Source organism: Nesoenas mayeri (assembly GCF_963082525.1).
Source record: "Nesoenas mayeri genome assembly, chromosome: 2".
Classification (NCBI taxonomy): Eukaryota; Metazoa; Chordata; class Aves; order Columbiformes; family Columbidae; genus Nesoenas; species Nesoenas mayeri.
This window is the reverse complement of record NC_137543.1, coordinates 15331702-15353484: the sequence shown is the minus strand read 5'-3', so window position 1 is coordinate 15353484 and position 21783 is coordinate 15331702. Positions and strand designations below refer to the sequence as shown.

The following is a 21783-nucleotide window of genomic DNA, read 5'->3' as shown; positions in this document are numbered from 1 at the left end:
CAAAAGCATGTAGGGACTCAGTCTGCTTCACTATTTGGAAGAACAGGACAGTGAACTAAATCAAAACGCATCATGAGCAGACAAGCAAAACTGAGCTTGGCAGGCACACACATACACAAGCTGCATCCCTGATTGTCAACATCCAGAAAACATCCCAGAGGATTCACCTGGCTGAAAAACTACGCAATATGTCACATTCCTGATTTCAGAAAAAACTTTCTTCATCTCTCAAAAAAAGATCACTATTCAAATTTTAAATGGGTTATTTGCATACTTAATTCAGTTCTAAATCCATAATTTTAATTTTAAATGAACAAAATCTGGATTTGTACACGTTCAAATGCAAGAGAACCACTGCTGCAGACAATTTTGGTTGTATTTTCATAATACAGGGGCTTCTGCTCCAGTAACAACTTAAGAAATTGACATAATCACCCACTCCACCTGCACACATTCAACCTCACAGTTTTGCACATGCTGCTCATGGGTTTCCAAAGAGCAAATCTTTGTGAAGTTGTGTCATAACTAGATTGATTTTTCCAAGAAAACAAAACCCAGCAAAAGGTTGTCATTGAAATCTAGATCAACTTACTGATCTGACTTCTAGTAATACTTTTCTGCCTCCAGTGGTTAGCACTACTCAGTGGAGAGTACGGGAGTATTGCAAAAGAGGTATGGGGAAAATTCCTAAGCTAGTAATACTGAAACTACAGTTATTGGGAAAATACAAACCCAAGCAGTTCACAGATGACTGATCTAATACTTTTTTTTCCAAATGATTAAGAATCTCAGGACAAGATTGCAAGGTGGTAACTGAGAGTGGAAAGAAAAAAGAGCAAAGAAAAAAAAACTGTGATACTGTAAAAAGCATCAAGATTACCAACCACTCCAGAAATAGCCCACATCAAAATTCTGGCTCCATATTTTCTCTCATTCTCTTACTAAAACGTAGTTTCATAACAGCATTAAAAAGATTCATTATACTTAATTCTCTTTGAGATTTAAAGTGAAAGAAAAATAAAACAACAGTGAGACAATATACTCAAGATGTACTTTATGAGGCTGGTAATACATGCCTTTGGGCAGCTGAAGTTCTTCAGCCTTTGGCTTTGTGCAGCACAAACACACCCAAGGCGTCTATTAATGGCCCCATAAAAACATACCCTTTAATGACTTGCTGCTAAAATAAACATACTTGTCTTTCTCTTTCCTCCTCCGAATATCGGATGCAGTAAAACTCCACCAGTCTTCAGTTCATATGCCACTATTTGATCTAACTCCTAAAAAGTACAACAGATGTAAGCAAGCATAAATTTTAAAAGTAGATAAATTATTTAAAGAAAACAAGAAAGCTTTTAATATCATTGTTCAAGCCATAGTTCCTATTTAAACTTGTTTACAAAGAGCATTTTAAAAAGCAATGATGTTCCTCAGCATGGCAAACAATAATAAACCAGTAGAAATTAGCAGTTAATACTTGTTTTGGGTCTGGATTATGGGTCAACCCACAATGATATTTAACTGCAATATATGTAAAGAGTGTTATTGTTCAATAAATAAGCTGCCTCTGACCAAAAGAAACAAAGGTGATCACCATTTCCTTGCAGTGGACAGTAATCCTGGCTATACCTGCACAGCAGACCGCAGCATATGGAAGCTCAACTCGAGCCATGCCCAAGCCAGTAAGAAGCCAGCTCTGAACTGGAACATGAATTTGAACTGGTGTGGTGCTGTGCCCATTTAACAAGCACACTGCAAGGAAGGTGAGTGCAGGGGCTCACTGCCACCCAACAGTCAAGGTGGCTTTTGAGGAAGCAGATATACATCTTTCTGTGAATGAAAGATACTGGCAAAGAATGAGGAGTCACTGCTGCTATCACTAGAAAGTAGCTGTCTCAGAGCATTATATTTGGAAATCTCTGGTATAAGCATACATTACATTTCCAAGAAAATAAATCCCTTCAACTGGGATTTTTTACTGTTTCATTACTTCATTTAGTACTTAAATGATACTTAAAACATAACTGACCACTATTGATCCATGCTAACACTGAAGCCCTTTCTGAGCTATATGGATAGCCAGCACAGTATGATAATTTCACCAAATATATTTCCTTCAGAATCTTGTATTCTATTTGAAGTGTTAAAAAAGTAAAATATTTGTTGACTTTTCTGTTTTTGTGCAAAAGCTCAAACAAAAAGAGGAAAACTAACTGCAGAGAGAGGCAATGAAAATGGTTATTCATAAGGCAGCCACAGAAACATATTTTGGTTAGTATGTTTGGTGTTCTTCCCTGCAGCAAGCAGTAAAAATATTTCAGGTCTAAGTTTTGTCACTAATAAACATTTCTTTAGATTGCAATGCCAAACTATACTATATTCTGGCTTTATATTGCATCTTCTTTGATGTAAAATGGCTGAAAGATGTAGAAAATACTACTGGTATGTTGTTACCTGTTTAATCCAGTGGCGATACTCATTAACACCAAAGGTTTTTTTCATCCAAAGGCCATAAATATAACCAGAGATTCCCTTTAGCACCCATTCATCTGACCTATAATAAGAAAGAAGCATGAATTATAGCACTTCAGAAGGTATTTTGTAAGGGATGGCATTTCTGAATAGCTCAAAATAGCCACAAATTTCAGCAGGTTATATAACTTCTCTAAGTCAACAGGAGTCTGATGAGCTGCAAACCAATTTATGTAACTTGGCACCTGAATGGGACCGATGAAACTGAAAAGCCAGTGAAAACTGAACTTTTACCAAAGAAGCCCAGATTAAAATATAAAACCAAACTATCTTAGCTGAAAAAGTACCAACAAAATAGTGAAAATTGATGCTAAAGTTAAAACAACTGCTAATCTATATGATTAATTTATTGGTAAACATCTCAATGCAATGCAGAAAATTTGGACATTAAACAGACAAAATCCCTGTGTCACAATTTGGTGGACACCCATTTAAACACTTATTCCAAGAGTCATGTTCTAAGAGACAAACATATGAATGAAAAGTACAAAATGATAATGAACTAGAATTCTAGTGTAAGAATGACATACAGGGTATGATGAAGTAAATAAAATAAAGACACAAAAACAGAGAGTCACTATGAGTGAGGAAAAAAAATTGCTTTCACCATGGAACTAGGCTAGAAATGAGGAAGAGAACAAGAGAAATTAAACTAGTACAAACATCAATTTTAAAACATTTAAAAAAAACATGGCAAGAGCCAGCTGGGGGAGATTTTCTGAGAGCTGGCATTATAGGCAGCTTACTACCCCAATGAATTTGCCCATTTGACACCAATTCTCCCTAAACTTCTGCATAATTTATTAGTTCTGTGCTCCACAAGTACTTCCTATGCAGACTACACTTCTTCATCCAAAACTTCTGACACAAATTGACTGATGATACAAAAGAGTCTCCCTTTTAAAACTGCCAAGTGCCAAAGCACATTACAACATTTCTGAGAGAAGACATGTTCAATCTCTACAGTCTTTGGAATCTTTATATGTCACATTCTCCTTTCAAACAAAAAAGTACCCATGGATTTTCATTTATTTTTTATTTACTGAGCTGGATTTTTTTTCCTTTCTTCTACAGTTATTGTTTCACTTATTCTTCCAATAAAATGTAACATCCAAACTTGAGTTTCTTAGATTGTCCCCATTTTCTAGAGAGTACAATAGTAAAATACTTACCAGGACATTCTGGATATAAAACATCCAAAGAACTGCTGGGCCAGGGCCTGTGCTAAGCACCTCCTGGTCAGTGGAGTTTCATCTATAATCATTGCGCTGTGTAAGAGATTTGTGCTGGACCCCCATAAAAAGAAAATAACACAATATGAGCACCAGCTCCAAAGAAATAAAATAGACACCTTGCTTTAAAATCCAAAACAAATAAAATAATTCCTTCACTGGTTTTGCAACGAGATAGTAACATCTCTTTTTTAATATTCTTAATCCAGGCAGATCTCCTGCTATTATGGTCTATATACTATTATCTGTGTAAAGCCAAAGTAGTTTGTTTTAACTGGTGAAACTCTTTTGGATTCCTGGTATCCTGCCCTAGCTGAAGAAAAATAAAACATAATCAAACTTCTGCACTTGATATGATCTTAAAATATTTAATGCATGTTGTTTCTAATTGAGGAAGAAAACCATTGCCAACTTTTTCTTAAAGAAGATACAAATTCAACATCTTTATAAGAGATTAAATTGGACATGGTGTTAAAAGCCTGTAATGTCAACGAAAGCCAGCCTTTTTCAAACTTAGAGAGCCCAAAGCTCAGGCTATAAAAATAATAAGACCTTCCTGTATTTCTGAACAGTCTTGGATCTAGAGCTTCTGAGTCTGTGGATTTAGAATGTGTAATTTTCTCAGATACGAACCTGAAAATACTCATGGATGCATAAGCAGCTACTTCAACATAAGCTTCATCTATAAAAACAGTCTTAAAGCAAGAGTACGGATAGCGGCAGGTAAGAATCTCCTCATAGAATTCAAACACCTCATGAAGGTATGACGTGGTATGTTTGAGCAATGGGAGAAGTTGTGGTAAGCAAAAGTGAGTCACCTACAAACAAAGGAAAATTTGGTACAAGGCTGATGAATATATATAATATAATTGATATTTATGGATTTAAATAACAGAAAAAGACCTACAACACAAAAAAATACAGCTGCTGAAAATTTATCAGAAAAAAAGAATTTTCAAGCTGTGATATCATGGCAGAAAGGTGCACCAGGATGCCCATCTTAATTGTGAGAGCAACAACAGGAAAATAAGGTTTTAGCAGACGATGCACAATAACAATGTTTACCTGGTGATGTCTTTCATTTAAAAACACATGATATTTTCCTTTGATTTTGCAATCAAATGTCTTTTGGAGATACTATTTTTCTTTCATGCAGTAAAGAATTAGCTATTCTCAAATTAATCAAGCAGTTTAGAAGGCTTGTTACAGCTAAAACTACAAGTGACCTTTGATATTACTGGTTTTTGCCACAAACTTAGGATGCGGCCAACAGTACTGACTTCATCAGTGACACAGGAACCAAGTTGAGAATGATATATACTTCAAGTCAGCTCTGTAGAGTGTGTCCCACCAGTAAAAGTCAACAGAATACCACTGCTGAGGGCTAAAATCCAACATCTGCCTTTGGATCAAGTAAAATATAGCTATTCCCCAGTATTTTTCCATCATGCTTTCAAAAGAAGATTATATAGACCAGTCTTTATGCTAAACTGTAACTTCACCTGCCTGCCAAGCTCATCCTTTCCCAATCTGAAACTACAGATGTAAATATACACTGATGGATTTCAACATTATGGCAACAATCTGTTAAGAATAAAAACTCAAAGTCAAATTTACTTCAAAAGATTACTCAACTGTGTAGCAATAATTTTCATCTACTATCAGCAACATGATGGGTTTAAAGCTATTTTGAGAAATATGCTTTTACCATCTCCAACTAAATTAGCCCACAAAAATCAGGCATAAATAGAATTATTGGTCATTCAAAGGCTTTACTTCGGATATAAATTTATGTACAGGCATCACTAGATAACTTTTATCATATAACTATATTAATGGAGGTCGTATCTAGACATACTCATATTTGACCAATATATGCTGGGTCACAACATAAAAATTGTCACTAATTCTTCACAAAAAAAAAGGGGAGGCCTCTATGAAGATTATTACCTCATGCATGTATGGATCAACAAGGATTTCAAAAGGTCCTATTGCCAAGGAGATGTTAGAAGCTGCAGTTGGAATAGTCAGCATGTAATGAAAAGTCTTCTTTCTCATATCATGGGTATATACAGTTTCCACCAAATCTCCATTTGAAACAGCCACCATTGCAGCATCTACAGTATACTCAAGTTTCCAGGTACACAGCTCAGAATGAGAATCAACACAAGGAAACCAAAATCTAGGGAAGTTATGAGTGGGGGAAAAAATGGTTAACAATTATACTTCACAATTATACTTCACAATTATACTTCACAATTATACTGTCTTTTTCACAGATGATTTTTCTCTCAAGTTCCAAACTATATTCTTAAATACTTTGAATCACAGAACATTAGGGATTGGAAGGGACCTTGAAAGATCATCTAGTCCAATCCCCTACTAGAGCAGGAACACCCAGATGAGGTTACACAAGAATGTGTCCAGGCGGGTTTTGAATGTCTCCAGACAAGGAAACTCCACAACCCCCCTGGGCAGCCTGTTCCAGTGTCTGTCACCCTCACTGAGAAGAAGTTTCTTCTCATATTCAAGTGGAACCTCCTATGTTCCAGCTTTAACCCATTATCCCTTGTCCTATCATTGGTTGTCACCGAGAAGAGCCTGGCTCCATCCTCATGACACTCACCCTTTACATATTCATAAACATCAATGAGATCACCCCTCAGTCTCCTCTTCTCCAAGCTAGAGAGCCCCAGCTCTCTCAGCCTTTCCTCATAAGGGAGATGCTCCACAGCCTTCATCATCTTTGTTACCCTGCGCTGGACTCTCTCCCTGTCCTTCTTGAACTGAGGGACCCAGAACTGGACACAATATTCCAGATGTGGTCTCACCAGGGCAGAGTAGAGGGAAAGGAGAACCTTCCTCAACCTACTAACCACCTCCCTTCTAATAAACCTCAGGATGCCATTGGCCTTCCTGGCCACAAGGGCACAGTGCTGGCTCATGGTCATCCTGCTGACCACCAGGACCCCAGGTCCCTTTCCCCTACTGACTCCTACTTGACTTACTGACTCCTACTATATGTTTAATTTTATAAAGCACTACAAGTTTCTTTGCCATTACCTGCCGGTGAGCTATAAAGAAATTCTAAACACTAATCATTATGCTACTTCACATTGGTAAGCTTCTTACAAGTACAACTGAAGTTTAAGAAGTCTTCAAACTTGCAAGAATTCAAAGAAATTATATGTATTTCCTACACTCTGATATTAAACAGGATAAAGATAGTTTTCTTACCTTGTAGAATTTTGATAACCACATGAAAAGACATGAGCCCCTCTTTCTGCCATGCTGCCCTCCATGTTGGGTACCACGAAATGAAGGCCTCCTTTTGGCTGGTCCAGAGAAAAGTTTATATGCACCTTCAGGACTTTTAGCTCTGCAGCACCAAGACCAAAATTAGAGTAAATACATATAACTTATATGAACGTTATTTCAGAAGAGTCATTACGTTTTGGACTCTTGGTCTTTCAAGGTTATGTGTTTACTTCATTCTCATGGGTGCCCACGTTCACTTACAAAGCACAGCTCAGCAGCTTACAAAACTGAGACCTCTTAACTTAAAGATTATTATAAGTTCATATCCTGTGATAATTAATAAAAACTGCAACTGCAGTTACATTTCATCTTCCAACTCCCCAATAGTAAAGAATCTTTATACACTGATTGCACCCTAACCATGATCTCCTTTGTACCTTGCTGAAATAATTTCCTACAAAAACTGCATGTAACAGGCACGTTCTTAAAAGATGTGTTATTGTCATTTGCAGTTTCCTAAAATCTCTTACTATAGTTAAAGCTTTTCCTGCTACTAAAATGTCTTTGCTTTGGTTTGGCTTCACAGAAATCTCACCTGTGAATAGGCTGATAGGAGAAAAAAATTGAAGCACACAGTGAAATTCATCCAACAAGTTTCACCATATTTTAGTAATCAAACTTTGAAAATAAAATTACACCTGTTTGAATATTTTCCCTTCTAGGCTTGCAAGTAACACAACAGGAACTTAAACAAATACTAAAATAAACAAAAGTCTTTCTCATGAAGGTGTATCTGACAACACTGTGTGAGCCGGCTTCATGATACAGCTGTTTTTTCTTTCATGGGTATCACTGACAAAACCATGTAAGAAAACCAATACAAGAAACTAATAAAATCCACATAAGAAAATAAACAATGTTGGAGGGTAATTTATTGAAAAAGTCACTCATTCCAGGATTTAGTCTACCAGTTTATAAAGTAGTCTACTTTTCACTATCAAATCAATTTTGAAAAAATCATTCTTCAAAATGAGATGGGAAAAAATTAATACAGCTTTTTAAACAATACATATATAGGCATATCCTTGTAAATTATTTTGTTGGTTCATGTATACCATAAACAGCTTCAAACAGCTATAATTTAGCACCCAACATACTCCATTACACCCACATCCTGTGCTTATGACCACCCAAGATTTTGCTTGTCAAGGGTGTTGAGAAACTTCACAACCATTTCTCCATATTACCAAGAAGTGTAAAGGTGTTTTTCAGACTTCAGCTGGAAAGATATAGGTGAAGAAAAAGGAAACAGTAACCACTACTTCATAATATCGTACTATTTCTATGTATTTAAAGCTACTTTCTTCCTGTGCAAACTCAGAGCTAACAACTCTATGTCATCCTAAACGAAGCTTTCAATATGGTCTCTTTACCATCAACATGTTTCCACAACTCCGAGGGGACCTTAATGCAGAGTTCTCCATTTCCAGCATCTGGGTCCACGGCACTGACTGCAGCAGCATAGGCGTTGGAAAAATAGTTGAGATTCCTCCTGTCAGAAATATCCAGTTAATTCTTAAAGTACATGCTGAACTACAAAAGACAACTTCTGAAGTTATAGGATTTCTATACTGAATTTCACAGTGCATGTTCAACCAAGTATTTTGTTGTGTTTTTAAGGGAGTGAAAGGGAAAAGGAGCAGTAAAGATTAGATTGCAAAAACCAGAACTTAAACATAGGCTCCTACGGAAATGATTCATGATCAAAAAGACTCAAGCAGCAATAATCCTCAGTAATTTAAATGAGAAATGCTCAGTGCTCTTTACTTCTCAGAGTAATATTTATGCTTACTGGAAGATCAATTAAAATTATTGTTTTGGAAAATTTTGGATCAAGTTTGTATGTTTATTCTAAATATCTGTCTTGAAGATCTCTCTTCTTGTATATTGCAGTTTTGCTTTAATGTTCCTTTTCCAAATGTAGTAAGATTTTGGCTTGGTGAGGGTATTTGTCTCCCTCTTAGCTTGATAGATAGGAACAGTTATATTTTATGCTCTTTTAAATATCACATAAAATAGTAGATGCTAGAGTTTGGGCTTTAATATACTAAACCACAGAAATACATATTGTATTTTTTAGTCCCTAGAAACATTTTATTAAAATAATACCATCATTTGTTTATTTAGAATGCAGACATAATTTTTTCTAACCAGATCTGAGCTGTTTGAGCTACTATATATTACCTGCTAATTGGCTGCACATTTCATTCCAAAGTAATATCATTACTTCAGTTATGGCTTAGATTAGCTCTTTGTTACTGAAATGTGCAGCAACATGCAAGTGTCTGCTGTTACAACAACTATGAGCAGAATGTTATCTTCTTAATATTTAATGTGGTTATGTTCAGATACTGGAGGAATGACCAGTCAAGTTCAAAAATAACCTTGGTTTTGCAGCTTTACACTACAGCTTTTATACTTTTTCAAAATGTATTTTTAAACTCTGCAAAACATGGAAGAAGCACCTTAGTTCTAATCTTGTAGTACACCAAGTTCTTCAAAAGCTTGCGCAATTCTGTACCTGAAGAGAAAGTGTTTGAACTACCAATCACCTTTTTTCCAGAATTTGGAGCATTTAGGTACCACTGATGAATCCAATGACTGCGAGAGCAGAGCCGCAATCAAGCACAAAGTTATCTACACCACAACAGGGTAAAATCACTTTTGGCTGTGGACACCACTCTTCTATGGAATCTCAAGTCCACACAAAGCAGACATGATCTCATTTCAGGACTTTACTTTCATCTAACCATTCTCTATTCACCACCCACAGAGAAAATAGCATTCAACCCAAATTACAGTGCCTTGCGTGGAAGAATGGAGGGTAATTAACCATGCCAGGATCACCCTATAAGTCTTGGTATGCCAAACACCATGCTTATGTTCCTAGCCTTCCACATCTAAAAAACTTAGCCAAAATACTGAAATACATTGAGAACATATTTTCATGTAATTCTTGATCTTTGGCAATAATAGCGCACAAATTCCCTGGCACCAATACCAAGACTGAGAATGTTGGGAGCAGTAAATTCGTCTACTTTGCTTGGAAGCTTCTGAAAATAGGATGTGAACAGTAAATGGGAGAATACAAGCATAGAAACACCCAAATTCCACATTTTAATACATATTCATTTTTTCCTTTTCCATAGCTGAAGTGTACCTAAAGATAGGATATAATGCCAACACATTTTAAAAGCATGAGGGATACACTGGAATACATTGTGACTTGGGGTATGGTTCCAGAACAATTCAAACCAACTTAAATTCCAGCTGATGTGCTGTCTCCTCATCTCAGCCACACATTCCTGCTCCCTCGCTCATTAAGGTGACTACTGTTCATCCGTCCCTGTGGTGATACTGCTGAAAGTGCGAAATAAAGTATTTTCCTGAAGACAGCTCTGACTTGGTTTAGCTCCCTGATCTGACAAACTGAGGGGTGAAAGAAGCACTACTGAGGCATGGGAGACTGTCAGTGGATCATAACCACCCCAACCAATGTTGCTTCAAGTTTTCTTCAAATGGCATCCTCAGAAGGCAAGCAAATACCATTGCAAAAACTTTCTTTAACAACAAAAACCACTGGATAACTAAAAACTACCTTAGTAATTAAAGAAACTAGCAGCAGAAAAAAACAGTAACTTTCTGTTACACTGTAAAGTATCAGAGTTTTTTCATTTTAATCTAAACCCATTCTGAAAATTCACAATTACTGATGGCGGATCCCTTTCTAATACATCAGTGAGAATTTTTTCCAAGTTTAAGGATTGTGATGAGCTTATGGTTCCATTTTAAACATCAATGGGTTCATAGACAGGAAAAGGTTATGATTTTATAGAAAGGAAGGTAGACTCCACAGGGCGTAACATTTTATGGAAAACAGTCTATTCTGATATTTCTATTTTTGTGAAATGTTCCAATTCAAATGAGTGATTCATTGTAAAAGGAATCCATTAAAGGCTTAGTACCACAGCTTAATTTTTTCATAGGTTGAACTATTCTCAATAAACAATATGGCCATTTTAACAAAAACAGAACACATGCCAAAATTTACAGCACAGGGAACAAAGATAATTTTTTCTAACACTAAGTGTAGATTGACAATGAAAAAGTAATATGCACTCATGTTTTTTGCTGGTAGAGATACATCTTATTATCAGAATTCATGCAAAACACTTCATTACAGCCCAAGTGCATGCTTTTCGACTCACTAGAAACAAGCAATCCTGTAGAGACTTATTTCTTAAAGCTACCTATTGATTCCAAACACCTCAATGTCAGCTTTCCACATCATCTCCCACTACTAGCTGCAGCGGTACTACTTAACTGTTACACAGTCCAAACATATAAACTACTTTCTTCCTACAGTATTTAACATCAACTTGGCAAAATAAGTTCATTGATCTACATGTAATTCATTACTCATTACCTGTAATTGTTTTACTATTCTACTTTGCTTCCCAGCTACAACTTGCACATGGAGTCCAACCCCAATATATATAGCATATATTATATATCTATAAAATACGCTATATAGAATATGTACACTTATAGGCAATTTATTAATAAGGCAACAATCTGAATCCTTGGCACACTGAAAAAACTGATTTTCATTTTTTCCCAAGGTTAAGGGCTTTCGCATCTCTTTCTTCAAAAGTTCTTTATACCTCTGTTTATTCCTAATAAAGTCTATTATGAAATTAGAACTAGATAAGCATCGTACCAGTGGAGAAGAAGGTTATTTATTGCAGCAAAATAACACATGCTCAGTCCATTGGTATTTTTTCTGGCTTGTGCGTAGGCGAAAGGCTTGACCACTGACTTCCCAGAAAACAGAACGCTGCAGGACATGTCCTAAGTTACCACATTGCCCTCTCTCACAGCTTACTGCTGCTTGTCATGAGGAAAAAAACAAAAAAAGGAGAAAAAGGGAAAAGCTGAACTAGTGAATGAACAAGTATACACTGCTGAAGTCTAAAATTACAGTGAATAGAGTACCTGTGCACAGGAGAGCACTATGTGCACATTAGCTAGCTATACAAAAACACAAAAATGTTATCTTCCTTTACACAGAAATAACAATAAAATGCAATAGCTCCTCAACCCTGCACCACAGTTATCACACAAACATGTGAAGCACATAACCAGGCAACAGCAGAATCATCACAAACTTCACTTATCACAGATCAAACCACTGGAACAAAACTCCAAACTTTTGCTGTGGCTGACAGCTTACAATCTTACTCATAGGACTAAGAAAACAATTCTCCTTTGTCCGCTTTAACATAAAAGGGGCTGAGATACAAGCACTTGTCTCAGTAGTCAGAACACATGCTGTGGATTTCTGCATACTATAGCCCAAAAAAATAAATCCCACTTCCCTTATGTTGACAGAATCGAGAAATCAACAATTTACGAGCAAAAGAGTGAAGATGAGGAGGACAGAGGAGGCTCTAACACTCAACAACAACAGCCCTAAGAGAAGACCCAGACAGAAATTCTCCAACACTATTTTGAGTCTTTGCGAGATTTCAATTCCTTCCTTAAAAGTATGAGGACAATAGGATTCTCTGCCACCTTGTGTACACATAGTAAAACTATGTGAATTGATTTATACCTTACACCACTGATACACATTACAGGTGCTTGCTCAGTCAGGGAGATAGTGACTGCATTACATAAGTTCATCCCCCTATTTCAATATAAAAAAAGTTATAATATCCTGAAGCCTCAAGAGAAAATTATAACATGGAAGATCGACTTTATTTTTAGATAAAACTTCTAAAATTCTTTTAGTTGTTACCTGAAATTATGGTTTGGGACCAACGGACAAACTGGCATAAAAGCTGAAAATATATTTAATCCATGACCTAAAGGTTTCTAACATTTCCTACAAAATACACTGATATTTAATTTCATTTTAGTGAGGGTTTTTTGTCATTCAGCAGAAGTGACAATACACAAGATGAAAAACAGTTATTTCAGCTTCTGCAAAAATGAAAATGTGAAACAAGAGAGACCACAAATCAGTGATTTTTGCCATCAACAGATGATAAAACCTGAAAATATTACTTGAACTAAAGAGAAGTTGAATGTTCAAATTCAGAACACAAAGATCTGATCTGGCAGAAGATCTCAACCAAGAACTTGCAGAGAACATCATGGTCAGACAGAAACAATTTCAGCTGGCACTGCTTGTATTTCACAGATAAAACTCTGTTTAATCTTTACTTTCTCAAACCTCTTTTAACTATGTTTCCTTGCATGTCAAAATTTGCACAACATAAACAAGAAACAATTAACTACATCACTTGACCTTCATCTCATATCAGCGAACAAACTCTCAAGTCACACATAATTAAAGTGGCTTTAAACACAGAATTTTCCATTTTTAATTGAATTCTGTTGTTAAAGGAGTAAGAAGTCTTTACAATATTTTACCTCTGAGAAAAAAGGTATGAAAGAGTCCATTAATTAAATAAAGAGTCCATTAAATAAACAACTTTTTCTACATACTTCACATATTCTTTCAGAAACCTACATTTAAGGAAGCCAAAAGTATCATCAAAAGCAAGAAAGTATTTGCATGTACAACCTTAAAACTTGAACTGTTTCTTTATTTGCTTCATACTCCAGGAAAGAATAAAGATATAAACCAAATTATTTTAAATAAACAGGTTGCCAAGAACAGTCTTAATTTCACATTTACTAGTTCAATGGACTACCAAAGGAAATCATGCAAAAGGGAACTACCCCTGTAACACTAGAAATGAAACTTGACAACTAATCTGTGTCCTGTTCAAAATAACTGATATACCTAGTTCAGTTGCAAGGGTACAAAGGATTTAATCACTAAACTTGCCATCACAAAAGAGAACTTGGACAAGATGACCAGCAGAGCAAGGACTATAAAGACTCCTACAAATGCCTGCTGTTTCTAGAAGCAATTCTTTGTAAAGAAGGGCAGAGGAAAGCCACTGATTTTTCTCTTTTTTTTTGTTGAGGTACTAATTCTGGAGTTTTTAGATATCTAGCATTTCTGTTTGTAATCCTGCTTTAAGAGCATAGGTGCCATATTTAATCAAAACTCAGCTACAATCAAGCTCAATACCCAGTTGTCACTGGGTATTTCAATGGAAGAAATACACATTGCATGCAATACTTTGTAACCCACGTAGCCTTTGAGATTACGAGGCATACTAGTTTTTCATTATGAATATTTGGTGACCTCTGTCTTTCATAACTATGAATAACACAGGAGTTATGAAATACAGAGACTTTGTATTAAAGTTCAATAGCAATGTGAAAACCTGTGAAAACCACAGGCCACTTTAGTCCAGCACGAGCCAGTATTTGACTTTAAATGCACTGTTCTCAAGTTTCGTTCACTGATCTTAAACTGGATAATATGAAAAAAGGATGATGTTCCACTACAGCACTAGGCACTGAACAAAGAAACTCACTTTCACCACAAAAGGACAGAGTTGTCTCTCCTGACTCCTTTCTTAACATAATGGAATGATTGCTCTGATAATTCTAAAAAACTTCTTCTCAGTAAGGGTGACAGACACTGGAACAGGCTGCCCAGGGGGGTTGTGGAGTCTCCTTCTCTGGAGACATTCAAGACCCACCTGGACACGTTCCTGTGCGACCTCACCTAGGCATTCCTGCTCCAGCAGGGGGATTGGACTAGATGATCTTTTGAGGTCCCTTCCAATCCCAAACATACTGTGATACTGTGATACTGTGAAATGCTGCTCCTTTGTCGCATCTTCTGTAAATTATTCAGAATTCAGTAAGTACAGAATCACAGAAAGCAGCTGAGATTGGAAGCTCTTCAGAACAATTAGAATCTCACTGATGAGAATTCTGAATGTTTGACTTGCCAAGCAATAGCAGCAACAATAAAAATATCAAGTCACAAACGAGACAGGAATTGCAGAATTAATAGACTCGAGTGGTTCAGTATCAGGACTCAAACAAAAATTCCAAACTCTGATGTCCAATTCAGTGTCCTATATAAATGAACATTGTATTTGCAAACTGAATTATTGAAACTCTTACATAAGTGATGAATAAAGAAATATAGTGTCTGCCATAAACAAACAGTTCAAATGCAAGGATGTGTAACATAGGATAAAAAGTAGCACTTGAATCTCAGTAACTGAATAACAGAAGTTCTCTAATACTCTAATTTTCAGACAAAAGTCAGAGAAGTCAAGTCAGGTTTAACCCAAAAGCTGAGATGGTCTAGGAAACATCTCAAAGGCTCTAGGCATTAAGGCAATGGGTGGATGACCTCTTACAGATCTCACTACATCATTTGAGAATCACTGAGCCCTCTCCATCTTTTCAGCTGGCAAATCTCTCAGAGCAATCATTGTCCAAGGGGGACACATCAAATCACTGAAGGACAACAATAAACATCTTAATTTAGTAGTCCAATAGTCAACCTGATACAGTCACATGATTTGCCTTAATCCTATTATTTGTTTCAAAGTAATATGCTAATTATATGTAAGGCGGGACATAATAAAATGAAAAACAATCTTATTAGGAAAATGGGAAATATTCCTAAGAACTCTGATATCATATGAACATTCTTAGGTTTAAAAATAGGAAGTAACAAAAATGATCATCTAATCTGACATTACACATCATAAAAATCGGGACAATTTTTGCCAGACAAATTATCAGAACGTAATAGTTTTGGTCTAAATAATATTATACTGATGCAACCAAACTGATTTGACTAACTGTACTGGAGTAAAAAACAAACAAAAGAGAAAGCTCAAAAAAAATCCAACAAAACCCAAAATTGAAGTCAATCTTCTCAAGTGGAACTCTCATATGAATGTATTTGTAGCACTGCAAAGTGTGCTCTACAGGAATATAAAGAAAACACCACTGTCGCAATAACATAACCAAATTTTTTTACAATAAATGAGTGTAAAGGTTGGGCATAGATAAACCCAAAGTCCATCAAAGAGGAAACATTTTACCAAATGTATTTGCTTACCAGGTAAAAAAAACACAGGAGAAGGACAGTTCCCTAAAGCAATGAGAACACTACTGGCATCCACCACTTTTTTCCCCATAAAGTACTTCCAAAAAAGTTTCTGGTACTTTTACAAAACAATACAAAGAAGTGTTAGTAAAAGAAATTATAAAGATGAATAGCATAAGAGTCAAACTTATTGCCAAAATACTTTCCCAAATACAGTCACCATGCAAGAACTGTTTCTGTCTGAAACTTATGTCACCATTAGGAAATCAACAGGTAAAACTTGCCAGTACAGTAAAATAGGTCATGCTTAAGAGCCACAGAAGACATTGCATCTGCAGTCTTAAAACATCACTTACTGCTTGGACTCATGGTGACAAACCTCCAGCGTTGGATCGTTATAGATGAAAGCTGCTTCTAAATCGTTGACTCTCACTCTGTAAATCCGGCATTGTTTACTGTTCAGTTTGATTCTATTCAGGTTTGCAACTGTGGGAAATATTGTCAGTTCCACATATCCCTATGAAAAAACAAATCAAAACCACCTATAAAATCTTTAACAACTCACGAAATATAGATTTAAAAATTCTTATTAATGCATTTCACAGGAAAAACATAGATTAAAAAACGTAATTTTTCATTTAAAATGGAAATGGGTTTCCTCTTTTTGATGTCTACAACACATTTTCTTTTATACCACTTAACAAGTGAATTTTCCCAGCTGTGGAACAGAACAAAACAAAAAACTTCAAAATAACTGACAATCATGTTTGTTTTACTGGAAATGATCTGCCTCTACTGACTAGATTTTAAGCTACTAGCATCACCATGTTTTTCATTACTGTGTTTTACATTTTGGTATCTGAGCTTGAGACAATGAGTTTCAAAACCAAAGCAGAATCCATTCTGGCAGATATGTAAATGCACAAAAAGCCTCAATGAGTTCAGGTCTGAAATCATGAAAGTCTCTTCAAAGCCCCAGTGAACTCACATATAAGCTTGAAAACACTGTAACCCCATCCCCACCACCAGCTAACATTGTGTTGAATGTCCATTTTGACTTGCAGATTGCTTTGTAATATTATTTACAATACAGTGACCTTCTTTTAGAAAGCTTTTCCTTAGAGAGATTAGTGTTCACAGTTAGAAGATATTTTATTTGATGCATCTCAAGGAATGACAGACTTATGAGATGCATCAGATTAGAAAGTATAAAACACAAAGAAGCTGAAGAACATAATTAGCTTGTGTGTGCAGTTATTCCCTCTAAAAGCATGAAGAAATCCCAGACTTTTAATTTCTAATTCCACATTTTATTAAAAAGTACTTACTACAACTGACTTTCTCTGAAAATTTATGTTGTTGATACAAACTACCTGGTGAGTTGTGCTGGAAAAAAAAAAATAAAATAGGTAAGGTTTTGCAAAAATGTCAGCATTTAAAATAATATTTTAACCCAGTTTCAAAAAAAGAGAGCTCACAAAGGATGTATGTACATATAGATAAATATTGCATGTAGCATATACTTATATAAGAAGAACTCATGATGGTCTAAATTTCTTACATGGTCTGAAACATATAATTAATAGCAGTTGCATACAAGGTCATAAAAGTTCCAATAAAATCAAAGTATGGTATCATACCAGTATGTATATTACCAGTAATATAGGAAGAAAACATCGCTTTTGAACATCACGTAACAGTAGGTAAAAATACTATATTACTAGTGGGACAGAATCGCTTTCTAACAGTTTAGTGATGTACAGTATTAGAAGCAGGGTACAGCTGTAATATTTTCCATTAGAGACCTGTGGAAGATTTACCTGGCGAGCTGACTCTCATATATCATTTATGTAAGCAGTTACTATACATGAAAAAACATATGGTATGTGCTTTTACAATTAGTATGTCATAAGAATTTTTATTTTAAATAATGATTACATATCAATCAAGATAGGTATTTTAAACAAGCCAATGCATTGATTTAAATCTTGAATGACATATTAGAACTCCTAGTAATTGAAATTCTGATTTACAAAATGCAAAATAAAATAATAATTCAAAGTTTTAACATTTTTGAAGTTATTTCTATATTTTTCTGTAGTAAGTGGCATCTTTACCACACTTCACAGTAGTTCTATTCACGGCTCCAGATAGAATCTTATAGTAATTCACCTTTTATGTCACGCCACACATTATACATACATACTCATGTACCCTGTGCATTAAAAAGTGACTTTCCTTCAGTTTAGCAAGCTCAATAGAAATTCCTACAGAAGAATGGTAACATCTAATAGCCAGTGATGGATTCAAACTTTACTTACACATTAAAACATATAAGATAACATGAGTGATTCTATTTAGAAACACATTTGTCTTACAGATTTATAAAGAAATTGAGGTATAAGCAGAAATACATAAAGATCCACTAAAATCCACAACCAAGTGGTTTACAGCTTGCTTACAATCAAAATAATTCATGTGTAAAAATGACAATTTGCTTAACAAAGCTGCTTGCTGCTAATGCAAGCATTTTTTTAATATATAAGAAAGTACTTGCATCAATCGGGTTTGACACAGCAGTAAGAATGAAACATGGTAGCATGGCCTGTCATGCAGAAATTAAGTGAAGAGATTTACCATGTTTGAAGAGCACATGTCAGTATCTTTATGAGACTGTGTGGTTGACAGACTCACTATCCATGAGTAAGTCCATTTACACAATAAAACATACACCTACAACATGCATTTTCTGAGTGCAAGCTACACCATAAGTAATAGTTACAACCTCCTCAGTTAAGTAGTTACCAATCAGCCTGTGGCCTGTTTCAAATGTGCAGTGATGTAATGTAGAGCAATTAAAAAAAAAAATATGATACTTATAATTTATATGGTCTTGGGCTCTCAAATCCTTTGTCTCCTTTCTTCCTATTCATCCTGAACAGCGGCACTAAACACACACTGCTGACCGTCAGACTGGCACCAGCGTCATCCCCGCCTGATGGGTCCTTCGAGTTTTCCCTGTGTCCAGCCGCATTTCATCACTCATCTCCAGAGTGGATCTTTGACCCCCAACAGTCAGGCATCTTCAGCTCGAATAAGCACCATAGGTACAACACAAACAAACTTCAGTATTTCTGTATAACCTTTCACGCGTGCAGCACACAGCCCCTCTCTGCACTGGGCTATGGTACCGGTTCAGAGGAGCTTCGTGTTTCTGTCCCCAGAACCTCCGTATATGGCCGGGCGGCACAGGGAGCTACCCCCTCAGGAAGGCCGGGGCGGCTGGGCCGGTACAGCCGACAGGTCCCAGCTGCTGGGGCAGTCGGCTGGGGCCGCACCCTCCGCTGACAGGTGAGAGAGGCGCTGCCGGGGCACGAGTGGGAGCGCAGGCGCTGCCGCCGAGCCCCCGCGGCGCGGCCTTATCGTCGCTGTGGAGGCGGGCGCCGCTCCGGCCGGCGGCTGCGCTGGGGGCTCCCGCGGCTCGTTCTGGTCCGGGGCAGAGGGCGAGGGCCAGCCGGCATGGAGGGCAGGGCGGCGCGGCACGGCGCGGGCTGTGGGGCCCAGCGAGGCTCCCCCTCAGCAGCGCGGGCGCCGGGCCCCGCCGCCTCTCTGCCCTTCGGCACCCGCCGCCATTTTGATGGCAACCTTTGACCCCTGGCGGTTGAAAGGTCACAGCCTGTTTAACGGGGTTTATTTCTTTAAGGATACAAAGGCTTTTGGAATCTTACTTTGCATAAGGACTGTGTCAGAGGCAGTCGTAGGGAAAACAAAAAAAAAAAGGGGGAGAAAAAAATATTCCCCCCGCCCCCCAAATAACCTAAAGCATTACTACGGGCCAGGTCACGTACTAGTGCGCGTGCGCCCGGCGGGCCTCCAGCGCAGGCGCGGCGGTTTGCGCATGCGCACGCGGCGCCGCAGGGCGGTGGGCAGGCGGTGGAGGCGCCTCATGCGCGGAGTGTCTGGGCAACCGGAGTCTCGGCTCCGGCTGGAACCCTCAGATAGCGGCTCAGGCCCATAAAATAACCGTTTGGTTCTCACAGTCTGGGGTTTACTTCAAGTGCAGCCGCGCCCTGTGCCGTCAGCCTCCCTTCTGGAGGCGCTGCCTTGCGGGGGGGAGGGGAGCGCTTGAGCTGCTTGAACGCACAAACGGCGCATAGACACCTGAACTGACGGGCCGGGCTCAGGGCACAGCCAGCTGTTGAATCAAAAAAACCAGGATTTGACACTAAAAGCACTGCTGGAAATACGGCACAGTGCCATAAAATGAGATTCGATCCACTGACCTCATCCCTCCCAGCCCAGGTGTGCTATGGAGTGATCTTAGTTACAGCGCCAGGACACACCATCTTCGTAACCTAATTTGTTCTATCACAAGCAAGTTTTGATTCGTCTGTTTTACACTAAAATAAATGCTTGCATCGCAGCAGTTAATGGAGTTAGCCATTTCAGCATCAGCACTTCTTGACATTTACAAAGCATCACCTCATTTTGCACATCTGACAAAAATCAGAAGCCCTGTGAACGTGCAGAATAATTACACATACAAAAATAATGTAGATAAACCTGAATCACTACCTCAGTATTACTATGCAGCTCTAATCATGTAATACTTGAATTCTTGTTTCACAAATAATCACCACTGTAAATACACAGTGTTGTATCACAGAGCACAAGACTAGTAATTGTCTTGTGCATTTCAACTACAGAACATTATATGATGCAATGGAAGTTATTTCCAAGGCTTTGCTTTCACATCACTCTTGATCTCTCCTGAGAGGGAACCTTCTGGTTCCATGAAAAGGAGCGTGGCTGTTGAAGCTAGGCAGCAAATGAGGCAATTCCCAGCAGGAGCTGTTAGAAGCCAGCTGAGTCTCTACACAACCGGCTCAACCACCACGCTTGTATATGTCAGAAACGTGGAGCAGAGTGAATTGATCCTGCATCAGTGAGCAAGAGTAAGCAGAGCTCAGGAAGTAGGCTTTATTCAGTTTTTTATCTATAACAAATTCTAAGGATGACACATCCATTTAAGAGTCACAATTGAGATAGAGTTTTTTTCCTCTTGTGAAAAATGCAGTTGTGATGCGTGCTAAGATGTTTAATGTTTACAGGTATAACCAAATGAGGCACGGACTCTGAACTTGGAAAAGGGAAAGGTGGTTAAGTTCTATGTAAAAAGTTATGAAACTCTTTTAGGAAGTTATATCGATAGAGCAAACTAACATTTTAAGGGTCAAGCAACTATATAATAAGGGCCTACTAACAAGCGAACATTTTAAAACACATAATTAATATCTAGTTTAGAGCTGTATGTAACTAATTGTGCTAAAAAAAACAACAGTACTTCATTAAATGCCGAGATAATAAGTTTTACAGCACCAGCTGCAACCTTGAGGAGACAAGATAGCCAAGATTTACAGCAAAAAGGAGGAACCAGTCTGGTTCCAGTCGGTTTGGTAGATTGGATTCCAGCCAGTTCCTCCTAATGAGCGAAAGATAAAAAGTCCACTGTGATGAAGCTGAAGGAGCCTTCATCCAAAGACCCCTAAAGACCCTTCCTCAAACTCACCAAGTGACATTGCGCAGGAGCAACAGAGGAGGGTGAAGGAGGGGAATATGTAAATAGTTATCTGAGACTCATTTTAATAAAAAGCGGGAAAGGTCATGAATATGTATAGGCGTTTCTGGGGTCATTAT

General features: G+C 37.5%; 1 protein-coding gene across 1 annotated transcript in view; it reads right to left on the bottom strand.

Annotated features, from left to right (window-relative positions):
* TAF2 (TATA-box binding protein associated factor 2) overlaps window positions 1-19719 on the bottom strand; it is a 61753-nt gene extending 42034 nt beyond the window's left edge. Inside the window, 11 exon segments of the mRNA XM_080338904.1 lie at window positions 1196-1208; window positions 1211-1280; window positions 2455-2554; window positions 3705-3818; window positions 4398-4582; window positions 5715-5946; window positions 7002-7143; window positions 8456-8574; window positions 16443-16603; window positions 17415-17469; window positions 18967-19719. Of these exon segments, the coding sequence (XP_080195030.1) occupies window positions 1196-1208; window positions 1211-1280; window positions 2455-2554; window positions 3705-3818; window positions 4398-4582; window positions 5715-5946; window positions 7002-7143; window positions 8456-8574; window positions 16443-16603; window positions 17415-17469; window positions 18967-19019 (1244 nt within the window). The 5' untranslated portion in view covers window positions 19020-19719.
* Between the last annotated feature and the right edge of the window lie 2064 nt (window positions 19720-21783).